At 40.5% G+C, this 23359-nt stretch overlaps 1 protein-coding gene across 2 annotated transcripts in view; it reads right to left on the bottom strand.

The window, feature by feature from the left end:
• ctnnal1 (catenin (cadherin-associated protein), alpha-like 1) overlaps positions 1-23359 on the bottom strand; it is a 52846-nt gene that overhangs the window by 15913 nt on the left and 13574 nt on the right. For both annotated transcript variants that reach the window (XR_004334893.1, XM_032534944.1), the window contains exons 2-3: positions 6059-6248; positions 157-323 (exon numbers count right to left, since the gene is read on the bottom strand). Coding sequence is in view for 1 of the 2 variants with exons in the window: in XM_032534944.1 (XP_032390835.1) it covers positions 157-323; positions 6059-6248 (357 nt within the window). In the remaining variant the exon portion in view is untranslated. The remainder of the gene's footprint in view (positions 1-156; positions 324-6058; positions 6249-23359) is intronic.

Genomic DNA, 23359 nt, shown 5'->3' with positions numbered 1-23359 from the left:
TGTGTGTGTGTGTGTGTGTGTGTGTGTGTGTGTGTGTACACAAATGTGCGCATGCATGCATCCCTGGGTTTGTGTGCATGTGCAAGAGAGACCTAAGCAACAGAGCGTATGCATATCCTTAAAAGTTGTGTGACATCTCACATATGCACATCTCACCTTGTTGCGTGATGTGATTATCTGTTTGATGACGATGCGGTCCGCCAGGACAAGGACTTTGGTGACTGAAGAGAGGAGCAAGCGGGCAGCCTTCACCATCCCTGTCCTATCACTGAACACCGTGACACGTCCATCTCCCACATCTGTCAGCTGGGCTATGGCATCACCTGCATGAGAGGCGAGAAGGATACGGAGAAGAGTTCAGCAACAGAGCTAGACTGATAAAACTGGCTGGAACAATATACTGTATAAAATGTGTATAAACACACATTTATACTGTGTATAAAATGGATGCACCAATACAGCTTTCTCTGTATCAGGCTTTCTCACTTCATAGAGCTCACTGGGATCAAACATAACTTTAAACATGACAACCTAAAACATAATTTCTTAACGATAAGTGGACATTAATAAAACATTTTGACTATATCGATCTAGACAGTTTATGAGATTTTTCCTTGGACTATCTGTAAGATGATTCAGGAAGTGCCAGTTGGGGAGGCTGACTCAGGACATGCTGGAGGGTTTACATATCCCATCTGGCCTGAGAACGTCCTGGGATTCCCTCGGAAGAGCTGGAGGATGTGGCTGGCCATAAAGGACTTTATGCTACTTTGCTATGCCTGCTGTCATTAAGATCTGAACCCAGACAAGAGGCAGAACATGAAAAGATGGGTGGTCAACTGACCAGACCAACTAAGTAGGTCAGACAACACTACGGCACAATGTTCTTCCAATCTGGCACTCTTCGGCTCTTGGAGAACATATCGTCCTAGATAGGATGAACCACAACTGTACTATATTCAGCACAGTGGTTATATCAGTTATAACAGTTATACCAGCCTGTCCCAAGTACTACTGTCATGTTTTCTAACGTGAGACTCAAATCCAATAGGAAAACATGCCAGAGCAAATTCTAACTTTCTCTCTTTCTAACCTGCTCTTACTAGCCCTAGACATGGAAGAATACAGAGGGTTTTTTAGGTTTAAAATCCCATTACTAAAATAGTCCCTTCCACGAGAAAAATGTCCAGAGTTAAGAGCAAGAGGGAGGAGGAGAAAAATCTTCAAAAAAAGAGAGCTTAGAAAGGAGGGGGAAGGGGATAGCGGAGGTCTCTTTCGGGGTCATGCAGCTTGGCTGTCTCTTGCTTTGGCTAGTCCTTTAAAAGAAGCAGCACTGACGAACTGATTGCAACCGACAGGCTGCTTTTCAGTGCCAGCTCTGCTAACCAGTTAAAACATCTAGGCCTGGCTCACAAACAATGGTGCTCAACCCCTTTACAGTAGGGGGGTAGAAAGCAGAGGGAACCAACTCTCCTCTCTAAATCCCCAAATATGGATGGATTTTAATGACCTTAGATGTAAAACAGAACTATCCCACTTATCTGTACTTGAGACCTTAGTAGCTTCTTTTCACTGTAAATTTTAATTGTGTTTCTACATGGAAAATCATGTGTCAGGTGTAATGAATTATATTTTTTTCTGTGTGAAAAGTGAAAACTTGAAAGGCCAATCCTCGATGTGTATTTATAATGCTTGCAGGCTGTCAATCTTGCATGACTCAATAGATTGCAATGTCTGTCTGTCTGTTGTTGGATTGCGATGAAAACGTGATGAAAATTCATGTGGCCCCCCCCTTTTCATCTAACACCACCAGGTCAACAATTTGTCCAATACTTTGGTTTATACCTTCAAAACTATTAACATTCCCATCAGCTTGAGCTGTACTTGTACGTGTTTAGTGCTAATTAAGAAATGTTAGCATGCTAACGATGCTAAACTGAGATGGGGAACATGGTAAACATATATCTCTGCTACACATCAGCAGGTCAGTGTTTATCTCAAAGCATCACTGTGCCTCAGTACAGACTCACAGAACTGCTTATATTGCTGAAGACTTGTTTCTGTATAATTTTTATCTCATTCTCGAGTGAAAAGTTAAAAAAAGGCCAATTCTTGATGTGTTGGTACAGCACTCTGAGGCAATCGTATCCCGTTTTTTGGCTACACAAGAAGGGCCAGTGCTATAAACTAGGGGTGCACGATTCAGAAAATATCACAATTCGATTTGAAATCAATTTTTGATTTAAAAACGATTCTCAATTTAAAAAAAACAATTCAGAGTATATACATGTAGTTACTTTTCCCATGTGATAGCATAAACGCCATTACAAAATAATAAAAATATGAATAGATTTTTTATTCTTGTGGTAAAACGTACAGCTCTGTTGAACAAAGTAACATGCACACTTTAGATGAATCATTTATATTATACAACAAATTGTGGAAATTTGTCTCAAACATGTCTAACCACGTTGTTTGATGTGCTACTTCCGTACACAACAAAGAAATATTACTAGGACAACTCATATAAACATCTGACATCGGAATTCATGTAATACACACCACCCCTGTCTATCCCTGTGACAATTTACCTACAATTAGGAACATTAACCAAACAGGGTCCAGCCATACACTAGGTTTCAATTTAGTCTTTTTTATGGAGTTATTGCTCTGCACCTTTAGTCCAGTATTTAAAAACTTCCACACTGTATACGCTTTGACTTTATTTTGATCCTAAATACTATCTTATCTTAAATCTTTCTCGGGGAGAAAGAAAAAGTGAAGCAGAAGCATGCAAATGTGATAATGACACTGTGAGACTAAGGGAAAGAGACAGAGATTTAACACAGATTGCCTTCACTGACCTGCCTCATTGGATCTCTCCACCTCTCTGATGATGGGTAACATCTAATAAAACTAGTGCTTTCAGCCTGCCTTTATTTAATTTATTATAGCACACAAGGCTGAAGCCTGCCTGATTAAACTCTCCCTGCAGCTAGGTATTAGATAAATGCCAATCATTCACTAACTTGCCCCTCTCTCTACAGGAGACTTAAAGCCTCTTAAAAGTCTCTTTTTCATCCCTGAAGATGTCTCCAGTTTTTCTTAATGGTCAGTAGGGCTGGGCAATATATCGATATTATATCGATATCGTAATAGAAGACTAGATTTTGTCTTACATTTGGATATCGTAATATGACATAAGTGTTGTCTTTTACTGGTTTTAAAGGCTGTTGTAGTATTTGCCTATTCCCCACTTAGATATTATGTCCACATTTCAAATGGTTATATAAAATCTAAGTGTGAAGATATTTTGTTAAAGCACCAATTTTCAACTCTAGAACATGGCCTAAATATCAATATTGAGGTATTAGGTCAAGAATATCATGATATCAGATTTTCTCCCTATTGCCCAGCCCTAATGGTCAAGGATACAAAAAGTAGTGGCAACAGTTGTACAGACAAAAAGTTCATGTGAAAATACCTCCCTGAGAGGAAAGTGAGAACTAGAATAAATTAGACGCGCGCACACACACACACACACACACACACACACACACACACACACACACACACACACACACACACACACACACACACACACACACACACACACCCACACACACCACACACACACACACACACACCACACACACACCACACACACCCCCCCCCCCCCCCCCCCCCCCCCCCCCCTCACCCCTCCCCCACACCCTCCCCCCCCCCCCGCACACTTGGCCTCACCAAGACACACATTCACATGCACATTTTCTCATCTGTCTATTCTACCCCTCCAAGCAGGCCTCTTTGTGTGAGTTAGAGCCATCCTAACAAATCAACGCTGTGTGAGGATTAAATGCTTTGCGACCCAAGCTATCTTCCAACATAAACCTATTATCACTGTGTTGTGTCTAAATTCTTATCCAATGTGAAATTGTTTCCGGTCTGCTCTGGAGAAGGCTAAATGAGTTTCTTGTTTTGCCTGATAAGAACAAAGTTTTCAGAAGTGGTGACAACTACCTAAACGAATAATTGTAAGAAAGTTTAGATAGACAGGAAGATACAGGTTGATGTGTGTCTTGAGTGTGTATTTTTAGACAGCAGAATGTTACATGAAAGTGTAAAAACATGGTGAGAAACACATTTCTGACAAAACCATTGCCTCCTCTTTCTCGGGTTCAATAAAAGCTGACATTCTTGTTCTTACACACTGGTTGTCACTGTTTCCACTCCTCCTACAAACCTCTGTACCCTTTGTCTCTCGCTGTTGTTTACTGTTTTTCACTTGATATATCCATCCATCAAACAGGTTATCCAGTGTTTCCTCTATGTTGATTTGGAGGTGTCGGCCCGCCACGGAAGAATTTCTGCCGCCATGGTATCAGAAATAGGGCAGACGCACAATGTAGTCACGGTTCCCTTTCAAAATTATTCTGCCCGTTGGAAAGCCTGTCCACGCCTCCCACAGGTGGACGGCGATACTGCAATCTAATGTCGGTTTAGTAAGCAGCATGGCGCTTTGATGTCTCTTTAGAGAGGAAGCAGACTCTAAAGAGATATCATTAATTCCTTTATTTATTCCTTTTCTTCAATCTGTCTGGTCTGCGTGTTCGTGAGGAAAGCGTGAGTAATGTACATGTGGAGTTTGTTGCGTGACACCATGCAGGACAAATATATCTGTAAAGTTTAACAAATTTGATCAAAGTTATGGCAGGAGTTGTCATGAAAGCCTTATCTTCCTGTCTCCACAGCACAGTCGTTAGAGTCTACTTAGCTAATCATCGTTGTTAAAAGAGGGTTCTCACCAATGTGACGTTTTGGGCGGTAACCCGGATGAACGGCCATATTGGAGGCACTCGGTGTAAACAACTGAACGGGGTACAATGCAGTATTGTGCACTTTGGATACTTTAGTTGAATGTAGCCATGTCTAAACAACAGAATAGTGTCCAAAACGCAAGAGCATATAGGGAAGGACTTAGACCACAAAGAAAAGGTGCGATATTTTGGGAAATAACGGTTTATTGACGGTGCAGATCCCTACGAGTGGCCTCCCTCTTCTTGGATCCATGACGTCCCCGTGATTCTTCCTTCAGTTGCATATCCCGATATAGTCTACTACCTGGTTTTCGGATGGGTGAGGGAGACGCAGTACCAAGTCATCAACAACCATTGTGTTGTGAAAGCCAAAGTAAGTGCTAATGCAATAACGTCTTCAATCATTTAAAACCTCAACTGTGTGATATCATTGCGATATGCAAGGTGTAGCCAAGTGACTCTCAATCATTTACCTTTCATTTCAAAGAGCCCCCGTTTGCAATCTACACTGTACACTATCTGAGTGAGTTTGAGCTTTGCCAACGACAAGCGCCTCCTTTCCTCTTCTGGCATTCCTCTCCCTGGTTTTTAATAACTTTTAAAATTAATGTTTTTCATGGTCTGACTTATTGGTACAACCTAAAACATGGCAATAATTAACCATTTTCCTTGACAACATTCAGGATCTACTTCAGTGCCTGTGCTTGGTTGTGATGCTGAGCAGCACCCTTCTTCACCCAAGGACAGCACCCTTGGGTGAAGAAACACTTTTTTCAGCCTTTACTTCCAACCTAATAACAACAATTTCTCTAGAACACTCTGGAGGTCCTCTGGTGTAATACTGTCAGACAGCCAGGCTGTCCAGACAAATCAAAACTTGCTCAAATTTGATAACGATGTGAAGCCTGAAGGTGATGCCTGATGCTTTATGAAACTGTCAGTTTGTTTTAAGAAATAAACACTTGGAAGTCTTATTGGCTGACCAGCTTCAACACCCTCAATGGCAATTTCTGAACACCATAAAGCCTTGGCCATGCTTATGACAGAAAGATACAGTACCCACTATGAAGAAGCCTCTAGCATGAAGCACCCTCACATAGTTTTACAACACAAATTTGTGACCACAAAATAAGTGCTGTCTCTCTCTACTCAAAAAGGGAACACTTGACAATGCATTAAGTTTATGGACAGCAATTCAAGCAAATGTCAACTACATATAAGATTCCGCCAAAGAGGCCTACCTGCTCTGCGTGCCTCGAAGCAGGCTTGACCCATCTCATCCTTGAGCTCTTGATTTTCTGTGGCAATGGCCTCGCCTACAGTGACAAAACGTCCGACAGCCACACTCACTGTCTGGCCCACCCTGTGTATGGCTGCCAGGGTGCGCTCGGACTTCTTTGGCTTGTCTTTATGGTTGATCAGAGTGGTGATCTGTAGGAAATGTGTGGAAAAGGAAAAAGAGAAAGCCAGACATTATTAATGTAGGAATACACACAATTTGTTGTAGTCAGTTATTTAAGCCCTTGTGTAGTTAGGTAAGTTATAGTTACTTTTACAGTGAGCCATCTTAAAGCATAGAGGAAGGTAAATGAATATGCAAGTATACAATCTAGAATCCTAACATCTTGTTCTATAGTGAAAGTATGCTGCTATTATATTCAAACAACATATTTGATAAGGGGGCATATTGAGTCTGAAGCTCGCACTCCATTTGCTTATCAGGAGACAGAGGTTTCCTGCCTGTACAGCTACAAGTGGAGATAACATTTTGAAAGACGAACATGGATAACCTACCATGAGTGTCTGAAAGACAAAGCCTATGTATGTATCTAAGTATATGCAACAACCAGAAGCAGCCTTTTGTTATTATTTTTTCATTGATTCATTCTTGTTTTCTTAATTTATTGTTCCCTGCATTTTAATCCCAGAACAGTGAAAAATGACCATCACAATATCCTGGAGCACATGGTGACGTAATAATAAATATATTTTTTTCTCCGACCAACAGTTCAAAACCCCAAAATATTCAATTTTCTACAAGAAAAGCAGACAATTCCTACATTTGAGAACCCGAACCAGCAACTTTTTAGCATTTTGCTTAATGAACTTAAACAATGAATCGATCAAAATAGTTATGTAATGTCTTTTAATTACTTATCGTTGCAATTCTACACCTGACAATTGTTTTCTTCAATCTATCAATTAATCATGTCAAGTCTGTAAAATGTTGGACAATTGTGAAACATTACCATCACAATGACTTTATATTTTATGTTACTGTCTTATGTACTCACCACAAAAGGGGAATATGAACCTACAATAACTGCCTCCAGAATCTAAATGCTATACATATAGCCAGAATTGGCAAACCTCTTGAGTTGCTGCCCTGGGGGACATGACCCACATTTAAACTGTACATCACACATCATCCACACTGAAATTTCATTGCTGGGTTTCAACATTTTTTAAACTGATGTTTAGTGCTGCTTAAAGGAGAAATCCAGGCCATTTCAACATGTAGCTCTGTTTTATTTTAAATGTGTAATGCTGTCACTAGCGAGACAAATGAAAACAATCGGTGCAGTCTACACCAAGTCATCCTCCTGCTAGATTTTGCACCCAACAGGCTTAAACAGGTGCATGTTTTAAACTTGTTTTTAGCCTCTAAACATACTCATGTCATCACCTAGCCATGTGCAGTTATTCCTTCCAAGTGAACACAGTGAATCTGACTGCATTAGATGTGACAGAAAGGCATAGAAATTGTGTTAATCATACCTTTGTATATTTCTTGTTTTCTGGTGAAGTCCACACTAGTCGATTGTCACAACTTTTACAGAGCTACATGTTGAAATCGACCGGAATTCTCCTTTAAGTTGTTCCACTGAGTCTCCATGCTCATTAGCACTGTGCACAGCAAATTGCTAGCTGTCTAGTTGGATACAGAAAAAATTAAATATTGGGACTTTCCATCTTCAAATTGCTGAGAAGCAAATTAACTGTGAATGTTGGGCATAAGTTCTGCACAGCACAGAAAAATGCACTTTGAACAAAACAAATGATGAACAATGAAGGGCGCATCTACAGTATATACTGTATCAACGTTCCAATGGGAGTCTGGTTCAATCACAAAAGACACATTCACTCTGATGGCGCTGATCAATTCCTAATAAGCAAGCTTTACTTTCTATAAAATAGCATAAAAGATTGTAATTGTCATATTGTGTTATATAAATCATGAAAAAGAGACATGAAGAAAAAAGGATAGAGTTGAAGCGTAAGGGAGCAAATTAAAAATAAATTAAAAAAAGAAGAGTGGACCAACAAAGATGCTGCTTTCTCTTCTTCCACCATATATTAGTACCAATCTCACTGTTCCCATGTTTCTCTAATATGTTCAGAGAAGTTGTAACTTGTGTTTTTTTATTGCTCTATAGCAAGATCTTGACCCTGAAAGTGCTCATAAACTTCTTTTGGTCCATCACACATTCCTTGATGATCGGTCTCTTCTTTAACTCAGTATTAGAGCCTCCCTTCCTGTTGGCCTGGTGCCTCTGACTCATCCACACAGAGTAGGCTACTACGTAGAAAACACAAGCGCCGGCAGGACATGATGTAGCTTAAAAGAAGGAATTAGGGCACAGTGACACATGATTCTACATCATAAAATACAGTTGTTCAACGTCAAGTGGCATTCATGTTATAAAAGAGACCTGATTGGCATTTCTGTGACGTAAAGATTCAGATGATTCAAGCATCTGACCCTGGCTTGCCCAGAGGACTCTGTGTCTTGTGTTCAACTGAAAGTGTATATGCATGGTATTTTATGTCTGCAGGGTCCATGCATGATTGTTTTCCCAGATGACTCGTACAAGCAAATGGTGACATGAACACTCATGCTGGCACTGATCCAGAAACCAGGGGGTGAGAGCATTAGAGGGAAATTTGTGTGTGTGTGTGTGTGTGTGTGTGTGTGTGTGTGTGTGTGTGTGTGTGTGTGTGTGTCACATGTGCTGATCTATTGAAATGTTGTCAACTTTGCATGAGATCTCAGGGTTTATTGTGTTATAAACTATGATATACATCTGAACATATTCAAAGTGCCATCGGAGCCGTGCAGAACCAGCATGTGTTCTGTTGCCCACAAAGACTTTTCTGAAATAGGTTTCTCACTTGGACCACCGGAAGCTGTGGAGCAATTAAAAAAAACACCCACCACTCCCTGGCCCAAATGGTTTGACACATACACACACTCACACCTACAATGATAACAGCTGGAGAGAGTGAAAGCAATCAATTCATAATTTATGATGATTAGCTCCACCCATTCATAATTCATTGCTTCAATTATCACTAATAGGCCCCACCGGAGTGGTGTGTGTGTGTGTGTGTGTGTGTGTGTGTGTGTGTGTGAGAGAGAGAGAGAGTGAGGAGAGAAAGAGACAGCAAAAGAAAGCTTGATTGTGTATCTTCCAGTGCAAAAAAGCTTTTTATACACTGCAGCAGATGAGGAGGGTAAAGTTAATTTAACAAGTTGTGTCTGTGAAAAAACGAGTAAAACAGTTTGAATTACAACAAGAGGCAGGGAGAGGGAGAGAGAGAGAGAGAGAGAGAATAACCACTGCCTGGAATTTCTTCCATTAGAGATTGCTAGGTGGGGTACATTTACTGGGCTGTGCAAACAGGAACAGAGCAGGGTGGAGAGAGAACATAATATTGATACAGTGCCATCGCAAAACAGAGGCCATTGTGTTTGTGTGTGTATCAGAGGAACTTGTGTCAGTTTCAGTTTGCAGAGACAGAGAAAAATGCACATGAATGCTCATTCTAGATGTGTTAGTGAAACATTTAAAAACAGTAAAGATCACATTTTAAGTAAAATGAACCAACTGTGTTTCTTATTACTGCTTGGCATTAAGAGACATTTTTAGATACCATAGTAAACAAGACTACATATATGACCAGACATGCAATGCCAACTTTCAGTACTTTCATATTTTTATACTCTGTTCTATGGACACATTATAGACACTTGCTCAAACTGCATTCAGGCCAAATGTTAGAAGTTTACATACATTTCACCGCAGTCTATTCAGTCTTTCCTCATTCTTCATCTCTGTTTCACACACCCTCGCTATGCCATGCTGCTGTGCTCTGCTGCACTCCAGCAGTGTTCAAATGCCAATAAGCACTACCAACCAAGCAGCATGCCAGCCTCCAAAACCCCAGAGGATTTACACGATATAAAATCCGTGACATAAGCACAAATGTTGCTTTAAATGCAAAGCCAGACCTCCGGCAGATTTGCTTATTGACAGGGCTAACGGGTAGTGTCCCTGGTGCTATACCAGCTTGGATACTGAGGGGTTGGCTGGAAAGAGAAATGGTTTACTATCTAATGTAATAAATGTGGGGGTCAACTTGGAATGTACATTCTGGTAAATTCAACAAATTGGCTCATACTGACAAATATCACGCTGTGCACATTCCCGTTGCTCCTACACACACAGTTCTGTACACAATACCTTATAAAGTGTCTCTCACATTAACACAGCAGAGACTGTCCATCCCCTGCTTGTTACTTTCTCCCCTGGTACACAACCAATCAATTCCCAACCATCCATCTCTTTGTTACCCATAATTAGGACATTTACAAGGCCATACTAACAACATCAACATCTTACTCTGAGCAACACAATGCCCTCACATAGCCCACCCGTTGGCTAGCGGAAAATCTAGACTAACACCTCAAGGACACAGTGATCGACTATAAATCAGAGGGTAACAAAAGCTGGAAACAAGTGTAGCTGCCTCCCATGGCTACTGACAGTTCCGGTCAATGACTATGGTGGAAGAAAGTTTGGCGTCATCCGAGTAATTATTTCTCTCTGCCTGTGTTTTTAATTTGTTTCTCTGCTCTGATTCTTGGATAATGCAATTGTATAACTGTGTTGTGTGTTTGTGAAAGAAAAATCCAGTTTACTCAAAACAGACCAATTCAAGGGCTCCTTCCCAGTGGCGTCATCCTTGTCATTTAATAACTGTGAGAAATCCTCTGCAAACAAAGGCAGCATGATAAAAGGTGAGCGTGAACAAGCTCATCCTGGAGGCCTGACGGGGCTTTTATTAAACACACATTGCAACCATTCATCACAATAATTGCTTGCTTGACAAGTGTTATGTTGGCAAATCCTGACTGACGCCCATATTATATTCCTCGCGAATTTTCACATGTGGTTGTGATGGCAGTTTATGTGCCACATAGAAGTGTGTCTAAAGAGGCGACCGAGGAGATACAAGCGGCCGTGTACAGGATTGAGTCTGCGTCGACTGACACGTTTGTCGTGATAACTGGGGGATTTTAACCATTGCATCATAAAGTCAAGCGGGTCACACTTTTGCAAAAGTGTTAAGCGCAACACAATGGGGGAAGCGGTCCTCGACCACTGCTTCACCAAGGTCAAGGATGCGTATATGTCCAGAAGTCTTCCAAGTCTGGGCAAGGCGGACCATAATCTGATCCTGCTCTGTCCCAAATACATCCCACTCGTAAAGAGGAACAAAAAGGAAACAATCACTGTGGAAAAGATGACAAAAGACGCGTTTGAGAGACTGAAAGATGCGTTCGAAAATACGGACTGGGCGGTCTTTCAAAATAGTACCAAGGACATAAAGAAACTTACTGAGTCCATATGTGGGTATATCAGTTTTTGCAATGATGTGATTGTAGAGGAAAAAAAAAAAAAGAGGGTTACGGTGTAAGCAAATTGTAAACCCTGCACTTATGCTGAAATTAAAAGGTTAATTAAAGACAAAAGGAAATCCTTTGCTAGGAGAGACACTGAAAAATTTCCATGATGAACTTAAAAGGGAAACAAATACAGAGAAAAATTGGTATAAATGCAAAATAGAAACTTATTTTAAAGTGAATGATGTGAAGAAAGTCTGGGAAGGAATGCGGTTAATGAATATTTAGGTTATGCTAATAACCTAAATACTTTTTACATTAGATTTGACAAAATAGACTTTTGTGTTTGCTGTATGTGTGCTTGAAAAACTGTGTACGGGCTGGAACTAAATAGGAACAGGAAATAACAGTATATTGGGTGAAGAGAAGGAGACAAGTAGGGGAGAAACAAGAAAAGAGGTTTAACGCCTTGGTTGTGTTTATTTTCTCATCAGATGAAACTGTCTGCATCATTTTGTTTAAATGGCTTTCTGTGTTTCTCCTCGTTCACGTGAAAAGCAATTGTTCTTCATTTGTGGTAACTTTGGTAGCCTCCCGTTTCCGTACACCTCAGATTGTCGCTCTGATTGCACAAACTCTATGGCTTATGAGTAACTCTTTTAAACTAAACAGGAAAAGAATACTCCCAGGTCTCATTTCTCATTTCGGCCTATTAAAGCACAAAGGGATCATTGTTGCAGGGAGAGCTGCACCTAAACAAGGACAAGGAAAAGGTTTGTCTTATCCATGTGGATTGCTCCGGGAGGTTTCACATATTGTTTTTGTCTTTCACAGAATCTGCTCTTTTTTGATGCAAGGAGAGATGTGGCTGGATGTTCGCTGGGGGTGGCAAGAAAAAATTAAAATGTAGAGGAAAGTGATAAAAGTCGCACTCAACATGCACTTAAAGAGGGGAGCAAATTCCTTCCAAAGTCGTGGCTGCGAGCAGAGGGGAGTTCAATGCTGGTCCACAGCCGGGCTGAAGAACCAATATCAAGAGATGAAAAGAGAGACAAGAGGATACAGTTAGATGGGAAGAGGTGAAGGGAACAAGAAGATAAAGACTAGGACGTCACTCTGGTTTTTTCCTTCTTCAGTGTGTCTAATACCATTCTTCACCCTTTCAAAATTCTCTCCCTTGTGACTTTAGCAGTCTCTCTTTCCACACCTTAATCCATCTCTCCTTTCGCAGTCTTCTGTGTACAGAACTGTAAATGATTTAAGTCTGGCTGCTGCAGTGCAGTACAGTACACTGTGATAAACCCCAGTAGCAGCTTAGGGGTTTACTGTAAAAACATGTGCATAGAACAGCAAAAATAGTTGAGCTGCTGTACTGTCTAATTCTTACGTTGCAAAAATGTATTAATCAAAAAACATATGCCCTTTCAATCCCCAATGAAATGGTTTGGTTAACAGCTGAAACCTTATTTCACGTGCTCAATGCACACAGTGATAAACATTTGACAAATTGGTACAAACTAACATGGCCAGTTTTCTGCTGCCTATGGACACAAAGGGAAGAGTTCGAGTCAGCTAATGGGAGCAGAATGTAAGTTTTCTGGTGTACCTCGTTAAATTAGAACTACAAGGCAGCAGTAAAAGCAAAGCTGAACCACATCAATTTGTAGTCATGCATTCTTCAGGAATTAGCTTGCAACACACACACACACACACACACACACACACACACACACACACACACACACACACACACACACACACACACCCACACACACACACAAACACCCACCCACACACCACACACAACACACACACACCACACACCACACACACACACAACACACCCACACACACACCACACACACACACACACACACACACACACACACACACACACACACTTCTGAGCCCCAAGAATCAAATCTCAGACCTTCCCAAAGGTTTTGCTTTTACTTAATATTAATACGTGGCTATTTTCTGACTTACACATAAGAGACAGGTAAACACACACAAACATTGAGACACACAGTAAGGCTATCTGGATGAACACTTGCACTGTGCCTTTTGACATACTGTACTTTCTAATTAGCTAGCAAGTGTGTGGGGGGGAGAGAAGATAGAGAGACCAAAGGAATAGAAATAGAACAACAAAGTAGGCCTATGTCTTGTTAGCACAGTCAGACTATGCCTATTATAATATATTATAACTGTTGGAGGTCATGCAGAAAGCGCTCTAAATCTATTCCTGAGACAAACTGATCTCAGATCAATCTGATTTGTGGGATCTTTTGAGATCAGTAATAGCAGCATGTAGGCCTGACATAAGGCTGCATCCAACTATTGATGCCCAAAGGCAGTTAATGCTGCTATCAAAACCTAGTCACAAGACAATTATATGGACTTACGGACTCCATTATATGGATTATTCACATTTTCCTGCTAGAAAAGGAATTTTGCTAATTAGTCAAGATTTGTGTCTAGATGCCTCGGGTCATATTAAATATAGCTATCATATAATGAACCAAGACATTTTTCACTTTGTTTGGCTAAAGTCTGGGTGGATAGACTCAGTAAACAAGGTGGGCGAGTAAGCGGGTGACATGTGACAAAGGTCACAAATCAGAAGACAAATCCATGACATGAACCTTAGCCCACTCGCTCATGTGTGCCAGCAGAAATGCAGCCAGTGAGACAGACAAGCAGCCGGACACTGATGGACTTAGACACAAAGTAGTGGGTGTACTGAGGCTTGCAGATACAGAAACGAGGACTGATGGACAGAAAAGACAACCTGAACTGCATATAGGCTGTTGCCTGAGTTTGTATTTTCAAGGTTTGCTTCAGCAATCATAGCTTACATTTGAATATGTGGACAGGCCGACTGAATCCACGGCAAACATCAGCGTGAAAGGTTATCTCTGAGGAATAATAACTAGTTGGGTCCCAGTGCATGTAACCAACTACTCAAAAAGGACAATGACCAATAATAACGTATCATGTCTCTTTAGTGGATCTGTTATGGATGCACTTGTGAGAAGAGCTGAACAAAATGATCAGAGTAGTCAATACCAAAACAACAATTACCAGTCCCAGTTATGGCTGGTTAGTGTTTGAAATGTTTTATGCAAATCCCATACTTTTTAGTACGCATTTTTTAGAAATATGAACGTTCTTACAGTGCCCAACCTTTTTTTAATTCAGCAAAAGATGATAATCTTCAAAAAGGTTACATTTTGTCATTTTGCTGCACAAGAACATTTTCCTAGATAGGAGTCTAACACGGTTTGTATTTTAAAACTAAATCTGATCAAACGAGGTAAATTAAATTTAAAAGATCTGTACAGCCATTCAATGCCAACTTTGCAGTTTGTGATACTTTGTGCTCCAGGGACATTTCTGTCTGTCGTAAATGAGCATTAACCCTAGTGCCAGTGCATGCCATTCACATTTCCAAACTAAGGGCAAAAAAGCTGCACATTACAAGTAATGAAACTACAAACCTCAATGTGCTTTCCTTCGCTTTATGGAAAAAAAATTGTTCTTTTTTTTTTTGTCCTTCTTCAAAAAGGACTCAAGTTAGGGCCGTGATGAAATATGTCTACATTCTCACTGTGAACAATCACATGTGCCTCCCCTTGAGTGCAGCACAGAAAGAGGCCACCCATGGGCATTGCTGTCTAACTAGTATGTCAGCGGAGAAAGTATTGTGGTCCTGGGCTCTGTTCTAAAACATATGTACCACTTTCTACATCACTCAGTAAATAAATCAGCTTGTGTACATGTAAAAATATTGTAATGGAATCTCTGTCTTCAGAAAACTACTTTTTGGCAGCAAATTGTGCCACTGATCTTGTGGAGGCATGCTCTCTGTGTTGAGCATGTGAGATTGGACCCTGACATGGAAAAGATGGTACATACAGTATGACACTGGTTATAACATGTTCCTTGCTCCTTTGACCAGTGTGGTATGCCAAGACTGCATAGTTGCATTGCATAGCGCTTGAGTAGAGAAAAAAAGAGCCGCAGAAACATAGACACAGCTTGCATTCAATACAGCACAATACCTCTTTTCATCCTCCTTGCTCACGTAATTCTCTGGATAGTAAGTGGGAGGGAGGGAGAGAGAGAGAGAGAAGGAGACAGACAAAGAGAAAGTCAGGGAGAGGGTCAACCAAGGAGAAGAGAAATGTGCTCTGAACACAACACGACTGCTGGGTCAAACTCCCTCTGGCTGTCTCAAAAGTTCACCTGCCCCTTCTCGGTTGTACTTTTGGGGGATACTTTGGGGGTCAGCATCAGATACAGAGCTCCCTTAGGTGGTGGATCACCTGGATCTTGAGACGTACATGTACCAAGCTTTTTATACTGGAACTTCACTGTGCCTCAACCATTTACTTTACTGTAGAAACGGATTGCCTGGTGTTCCAAATAGCTTAACCTGTTGATGAATTTTTGGGGAGCATGTAAGGGTAACCTGGATCACCTGTGTGTGACCAGGGGCTTGTTTCCGGAAGAAGGTTTAACAAACTGAGTCTAACCCTGAACTCATTTGTGTTGGTTCAACTCAGAGTAGGCTGACTCAGAGTTAAGCGTCTGCACCACCCCAATAAAAGGCAGCATAAATGGAGCCATGACACTACAATTTAGCATGGCAACAACCACAAACAAATCTGTCGGCATACTTTAATCTTCTGGTACTGGAACTACTCAGGCGCACATACAGAGAGTTTTAACATATAATGTTTTAAACTGCCACACGGCTGCTACTCTAAAATAGCGAGAATTGGTGTGGGAGAAAATTGCTGTTTGAGTCAATGCATGAGCTCTAATACAGTGTATTCATTTCATATTTTTAAATCACAGGTAACCTATGAAATTACTGGTGAAATATTTTCATCAAATGGATTGTCGAGAAAAGGACATGCCATGTTCGAGAAAAAAAAGTGTTTTATAATCTGCCGAACATGGTTACCCCTCCTTCTCAGGTTTAAATAACCTCCCTTTCTGAAACGGAAAACCCAGAGTTTTCCTCATCTCAGGGTCAACAAACTCCGAGTTTTCCCTAAACCTGTTTTCTGAAACGAGCCCCAGGCTACACTGCCTGTGACCAGGCTATTTAAGCCTCAGTGTACCTCACTGACTATACTGACAACCACGCTCCACACTTTAATAATCCGATTTGATTTGATTTAATGAAGTACATTTTGTTAAACATTTTGTTAAACTTAATCATGGTATGTTTCCACTTTGTTGTGGCCAGGTCATAACACTACTGACTGGTGTAAATATATAGTATTTCTTTACTTTGGCAGTCATGACTAAGGCTGGGTATATATACATTTTTGACACTAGTGTCATATGGTAACTTAACCATGGATTGAAGAATATAAAATGTGACGACCCCTCCCAATCTGTCTGCCTGTGTATGTTCCGGTCCTTTGTCTGCAGGTACTGGGAGTGGATGGGTAGGTGGAGCTGGGAGGGTCGTCTGTACCTGGCCATTTGGGCGTGGCTTACCGAAGGCATAAAGGACTGCCCCCCTGGGAGTCTCACTAGGTTTGTTCGAGATGAACTGCGCCTCGCCTGTAAAGTGGACGAGAGCAGGCGGCAGCAGCTGGGGCGGGGACAAAAAGCTGCGGTAAAGACGGACAGTTTCCAGCCGATTCCAGCAGCCTTCAGGCTGGACAGGAAGTGACAAAAACACTGTGGTGCAATTCCGATTTAATAAAATATAATCAGACCCACATCATCTGGTACACAGTCTCCAGTTGTTTTAATTATGACAGAGTAGCTGGCAAAGTGCTCTACATGCGATCTGATGCTGATTTTAATGAACAACACACTGTAGATGATACGTGATCTGCTCAGATTTAGTCTCTCTGACTTCTAAACATGATTATCAGTCACACAACATGTGTTCTGGACAGAATAAGTCTTTAAATCAGACAAATAGCAATTAAAATCCCTCTGATTCAAAAACGATAAAAAAGTTTATATAAAACGTCATCATGTTGTAAACCAATCAGATTTTAAATCAGCTGAGAAGCCGGCGTTTCCCAGCATGCTCTGGGTCCGCCTGGGTCCGCCTGGCTCTTGCAGTCGGTGAAAAGCAACTGCGCCGCCTGCGTCTCAGAACTGCGGCCGCCTTGCTCTCGTGAGATTTCCGTTGCCCACGTGTGCATGACGTCAGAGCAAGTCGGGATCAAGTCGGACCCAAATCTAACCGGCATGCAACGGGCGCCGATCGCCGGTGATCGATTCTGCGCAGACCTGGCTCATCTCGAACGAGCCTACTCTCTCTCAGTCAGCTGGGCCTGCTGCATCCATCCACCATTTTGTTCTTTTTTTGGTTTGCTGCACCATACAACACACATCACCCATCCACACATGGCAAACACAACTAATGTCTTATACACATACCCACCCCACAATTACACTTTTGTTGAGTTAAGTTGTTTTATTAGTCTATTTGGTTAAATAAACTACTTTTGACTAAAGTAACAAAGCATGTTTGCTGTATCCTGGCTGTAGCTTCATATTTACCGTTTAAGAGTGGTATCATCTATCTCAACAAGAAAGCAAATAAGGGTATTCCCTTAAATTAGCAACGGTTATTAAAAAAAAGTAAAAAAGACTGAAGAATCTGACAAGGCTTTCGAAGAACAAAATTATTTCTACTCAATGCTTATAATATTGAGGTTCGAAACCCAGCTCTAGCAAATTAAACTTTTCTTATTCTAAATCATGATTTACTAACTAAACTTTTATATCTGTTCTCTTGCAGTTAAACCTCTGCTTTCCCATTTAAGCTAAGCAGACATCTGACCCCTAAGTAGTCAACTGAAATGTTTGCTCCTGGCTCCTTGTATGACTCACAGAGCGGCGTCGTGTCAAACACTGTACTCTCTCTCCTGATCCAGCTTTTGTTGCACCACGGCACAACAGCAAAGTGCTGCTGCAGTGTGCATCATCGTTTTTTTTTTTCAAGGAATTCAAGCATGGTCAGATTAGCTGACTCACCGAGTAGCCCCTTGAATATAATGAAACATGCAGATTTGTTTTACTGAACAAAGCACATAATCCAATTTAAAAATGAGTATATCAATCAAAATATTTTTAATGCTGACCACGCAAACGTGCTCTCTAACTTTTTTTTATGTCCTTCGAAGCAATGTCAAAAGTAGATTTCTTTAATGGAATATACATCATAAAATGCAACCGCAAGTAAAATGTTGGACGTGTTACTAAAATAGTTTGAATGTGTTCTGCCTTTTGTTGCTTTTTCTGCTGCGATTGTAAAGGGCAATTGGCTCTATATACTGTAACAGCAATCTGACAGTCGATCGGCTCAGGCTAAACACGTGTATGCAGAGAAGACAACACAAAAACAACAGCATAGATTGTAAGGTTGGCACACAGTAGACAAACACAATAAACCCAGCTCATATTTTCTCAGGGACCATTCACTGTCAAATAATTGGCAAATATATTCCCACTTATTGCCTGGTATTACAGCTTGGCATCGATCCTCGGTACTCTGTCACTGTAAAAGTGTTCATAGCCTCTCTGAAACCTCTCAAGAGACGGATTTCCAAATAGAGGGATGGAAACATGGCCCAGGATTTCCAGATTAGATATTTGTGATTGCTTCACATGAAGAAAAGTATTAATCTCCAGGGCTTGGCAGCAGACTGGCTTACCATTCATATGCCATAGCGGGGTAGTGTTTCAACTCAGGAAGTAGAATCTAAAAAGGAAGGCAGAGCAGACTGTGTGCTACCTGGTACTCCATCATGGCTGTCTAAAAATAATGGGGAATCTATCAAGTCTTAAGTGGGCCCACTGAGGGCACTGAGCCGAGCTCTCCACAGTCACTCTGACCTGAGCCCGTTGTAGTTTTCTTTGTGACAAATTTTGACAACCGATATCTTTATTAAAACCCTCATCTTTTATCAGCAATTCCCAGAGTACCCTTTTACTCAAATGTTTGGTACCCATGTGGATGAAAGCCATACTTAAAATTTGGGCAGATCTATTACTCATTGAAGTAAAACATGCATTATGGGACCCCACTGACCTGGTTTGTTAGTGCTCTGACAGTAACACATAATCATTCTTGAAAGCAGAGCTTTCAGTCAGACTCAAATGAGGTGCAGGAAGTCTAGAGGAACCAGCAGCAGCTGATAAGCAAGAATGATAAACCTGGGAGAAAAACAGACGGATAGCTGTGATGAAGAGATAGACGGGAGAAAAGCAGAGAGCACACAGTAAATAGGGGAAAGAAGGTGGACAGCTAAGACGGAGAAAAACAGAAGGCATGGCTGAAAGAAGCTACAAAGGAAACCAAGCAAACATTTTTTTACCAGCTTACGCTACAGTAACCAAGATTTTTTTATGGAATGACTTTCTTTCAGTCAAGAGTGACACTGTACTCAAATTACAACTAATTTAATAACAATATAAAATCCAACAGTGCACCAAGAGGCACATCATAGGCATGATTGACAAGCTGCGTCTTATCAGAAGACCCCTTCTATCGGTTTCTTCACTGCTGTGCACAAATGTTTCAGTTGGATCCCCTTTCTATATTTAAAAACATTGCCTCTACTACAATTTTAATGAGCCATTTAAAAATTATAGTAGGACATCTTTTGGGAAATACACTTATTTGCTTTTTAGCCTAGAGATAGAAAATAAGATTGATACCACTCTCATTTAACTGCCTGTTAAATATGACGCTACAGGCAGCAGCCGGTTAACAAAAAGACTGGAAACAGGAGAAACAACTAGCCTGGCTCTGTAAAGTTCTAAATTCAGCTACCAGCCCCTCTAAAACTCAATAATTAACTCATTTTATCTAATTGGTATAATCCATGCTAAAATCTAAATGAAAAAAAAAAGTCAAGTTGTAGTTTTACAGGGAGTTATGACTATTTCTGGGTCAGACACTGACTTTAAGAATTTGTACGGATTTAACAAACAAGATAACTTGTTGGATAGCGAGTGTGAAAGGTGCTGGTGGATGGATTTTTTCACCTTTGGACAGAATCCGGCTGGCTGTTTCCAGTCTTTGTGCTAAGCTAACTAGCTCCTGGCTGTAGTTTTATATTTACCACACAGACAACAGAGTGGCATCAATCATTCAATCTTACTCTTGGGAAGAAAACAAATAAGCATATTTACCAAAATTTTAAACTATGTCTTATGTAGAACTGCATTAATTTCATTGTAAATTTTGGTCTAAACATAAATGTGACATTATTCGGTCACATCTCTACAGCAGGGGAGGGATATTTCCTTTTCTTACATGATGCAGTAGAGCTTTTGCCACTAAAGTGTGAGTGTTTATAGTTTAATCACACTAGCAAAAGGTTTTTAGAGAGTTGAAAATATTCTTTATTCAGTTCATGTTGCATACATAAACTTTGCTTGAACAAAATTATAATAACACTCAATAGCTCTCATTCTACCAAGATTATCTGAGAGTCTGTAGTTGAAAGGGATCTTTTCTAAACTTGTTTTAGTGAAGCACAGTGCTGTCATATTAATAATAAAATCAATCAATCAACTTTCCCCAGGTGTTTCATTAGTGTAGCCCCGACCTAATTGCTGGAGATGGGCTCAACATTTTTTCTACCAGTGTGTGGATGATGATAATGGTGATGCACATGGAATGGTGGGCATCTGCTGGCAGATGAATACCACTGAAAAGAGCTCACTTTAGGTGTGTAACATATATTTTAGAGGCAGTGAATAATCCAAACAAGCATCTTCTTGGTTATTTCAAAAATATGTAAAATACTGTATAGCACTTTAAAAAGGAAATACCCTTAAAATAGGCAAATCATAGTCTAAATATGATGAACAGGATCCCAGAATGTGAAGTCATTTCAGCTTGTAACAAACAGACAGAAAGAACACAGGATACTGACAACACAAAGAATGTTTTACGTGGATCTGACTGCTAGAATTCTGAAACCAAGACAGCGTGACAGCACAGACATCTTTGATCTCAGCAAGTTTTTGCCAAACATCCAAGACATACTATCAAAGACATCTCTGGCCCAGGCAACAGGGCAATGGAGATGAGATCCCACCCACTTGGAAATGTACACCTTATGCAGTTACAATTTTCTCCAGGCTACACAGGGGCCTATTGTTCCACTGAAGACCAGGTTATTTCATACTGTAAACCTCTCCTTCATACGTTTGCCTGGGAATAAATATTTTACAAGGATATAGCAGTTGTTTAATTTGGCAAGGAAATGTAACGAAGGGAGCAAAACACAGCAGAAAAAAAACCACTGAAACATCACATATTACATCTATATGTGAGGTATCCGAATCTCTCCAACAGATGCTGGCAAAATTCAAGGTAAAGTTACATAACTTCCAAAAAGTATGCATCACAAAAAAGCTTTTGCTTAGACGCTGAAGTCCCATTTAGTTTTACTAATTTAATAAGACTTAAAGCTCTGTAATATAATATTGATAAACTTGTATTAAGTAAGTGGTTAAAGAAATACTAGAGGCAAAGAATTCTTTTTTTTGCAGCCATTGGCCTGTTGTTGGTGTGCTCAAACAGACAACATTTGCATTTAATAAATAACAAAACCCAACAATCGCAAGGAGCATTGTGATCTGTATTATGTACAAAAGCAGACAGGCTCTAAAAAGGCAACCATGAAAACAATTTTTTCCAAAGAGCTGAATAATATAGATCTGGCTCACCTTGTGAGATGACGCACCTTCAAAAGAAACAAGGAAAAAATGTACTGTAACAAATCTTTCTCTTTGAAACCTCTGGACCCAGATAATAACACATGGCCCAGAGCACTGTTTGTACTCTGTTCCTGCCATCTGACTCCAAACTTTGGTTATCCCCCTCCATGATGGGTTTGTGTTGTTAAAACTTAATATAAAAAGTAGTTGAATAGGACAAACTGCAGTTCCTGATGAGGCTCTATTGTATTCTTCATTCTGCTCCTCAATTATCTCAAGGATCTCCTGGCCTGGCAGTAAAGATTGATGAGTACCTGTGTAAAACCTAAAGAGGCGGAACTGTAAATCAATGCAACCAGTCAGAGCACCATCTCCAGATCCATCATCATCACCCAACATCATTTAGATGAAGTCAAATCTAAAACAATAAAGCTAATTAGAGCCTGCATCCTCTTTTTTCATCATCAGCTTGGTTTGTAAAACAGGACTCACAAAGCGTTATCCTGAGAGTTTAATACCTGTCTTGAATATTTCTAAACTTCGAAGAAAGCAGCCATTGCTCAAACTAACATTTGTCCCAGGCCAGAGTCACTTTCTTGGATGCAACATAGCATGAAGACAACAGCCTGCTTCCACAACCTGGAGGTATGAACACAACAACCGAGCCATTGGCAAGTCGCCCCCCTCAGGTTGTCTTCACACTGAGTCATGTTTATTGAATGGGTAATTATATAAAGGCCTCAACAGGATAATCCTAACTGCTTGCCAACTCAGCCTCGAAAACATTCTATAAGTCATCATGATGGGTAATTACAAGTAATGGACAAATAATAGTGTGCAGTGAGCAGTGTGTGAAAGTGGCTTAACCAGGCTCTGTGACAGCCTCCCACAGTGACGGCATGTTCTGTAAAGAGAAAAAATGAATGACTGCAGTAACTGCTTGGAGGACGCTGACCTGACACAATCGCACTGGCTTGCTTTTAATATAAATATTTTTTTGTTTTTGTTTGGAGAAGCAAAGTGACAAAGAAAAATGAGAAAATTAGTTTCTGCCTCACCTATTGAGGCCAAAAATTGAATTTATGCTAGTGCAGTGCCTATTCCAAACGTACTTGTTGGGGAAAGGCTGATA

The sequence above is a fragment of the Etheostoma spectabile genome, chromosome 14, assembly GCF_008692095.1.
Source record: "Etheostoma spectabile isolate EspeVRDwgs_2016 chromosome 14, UIUC_Espe_1.0, whole genome shotgun sequence".
NCBI classification, from domain to species: Eukaryota; Metazoa; Chordata; class Actinopteri; order Perciformes; family Percidae; genus Etheostoma; species Etheostoma spectabile.
Note: the sequence above shows the minus strand (reverse complement) of the source record. Positions and strands in the feature narration are given on the sequence as shown.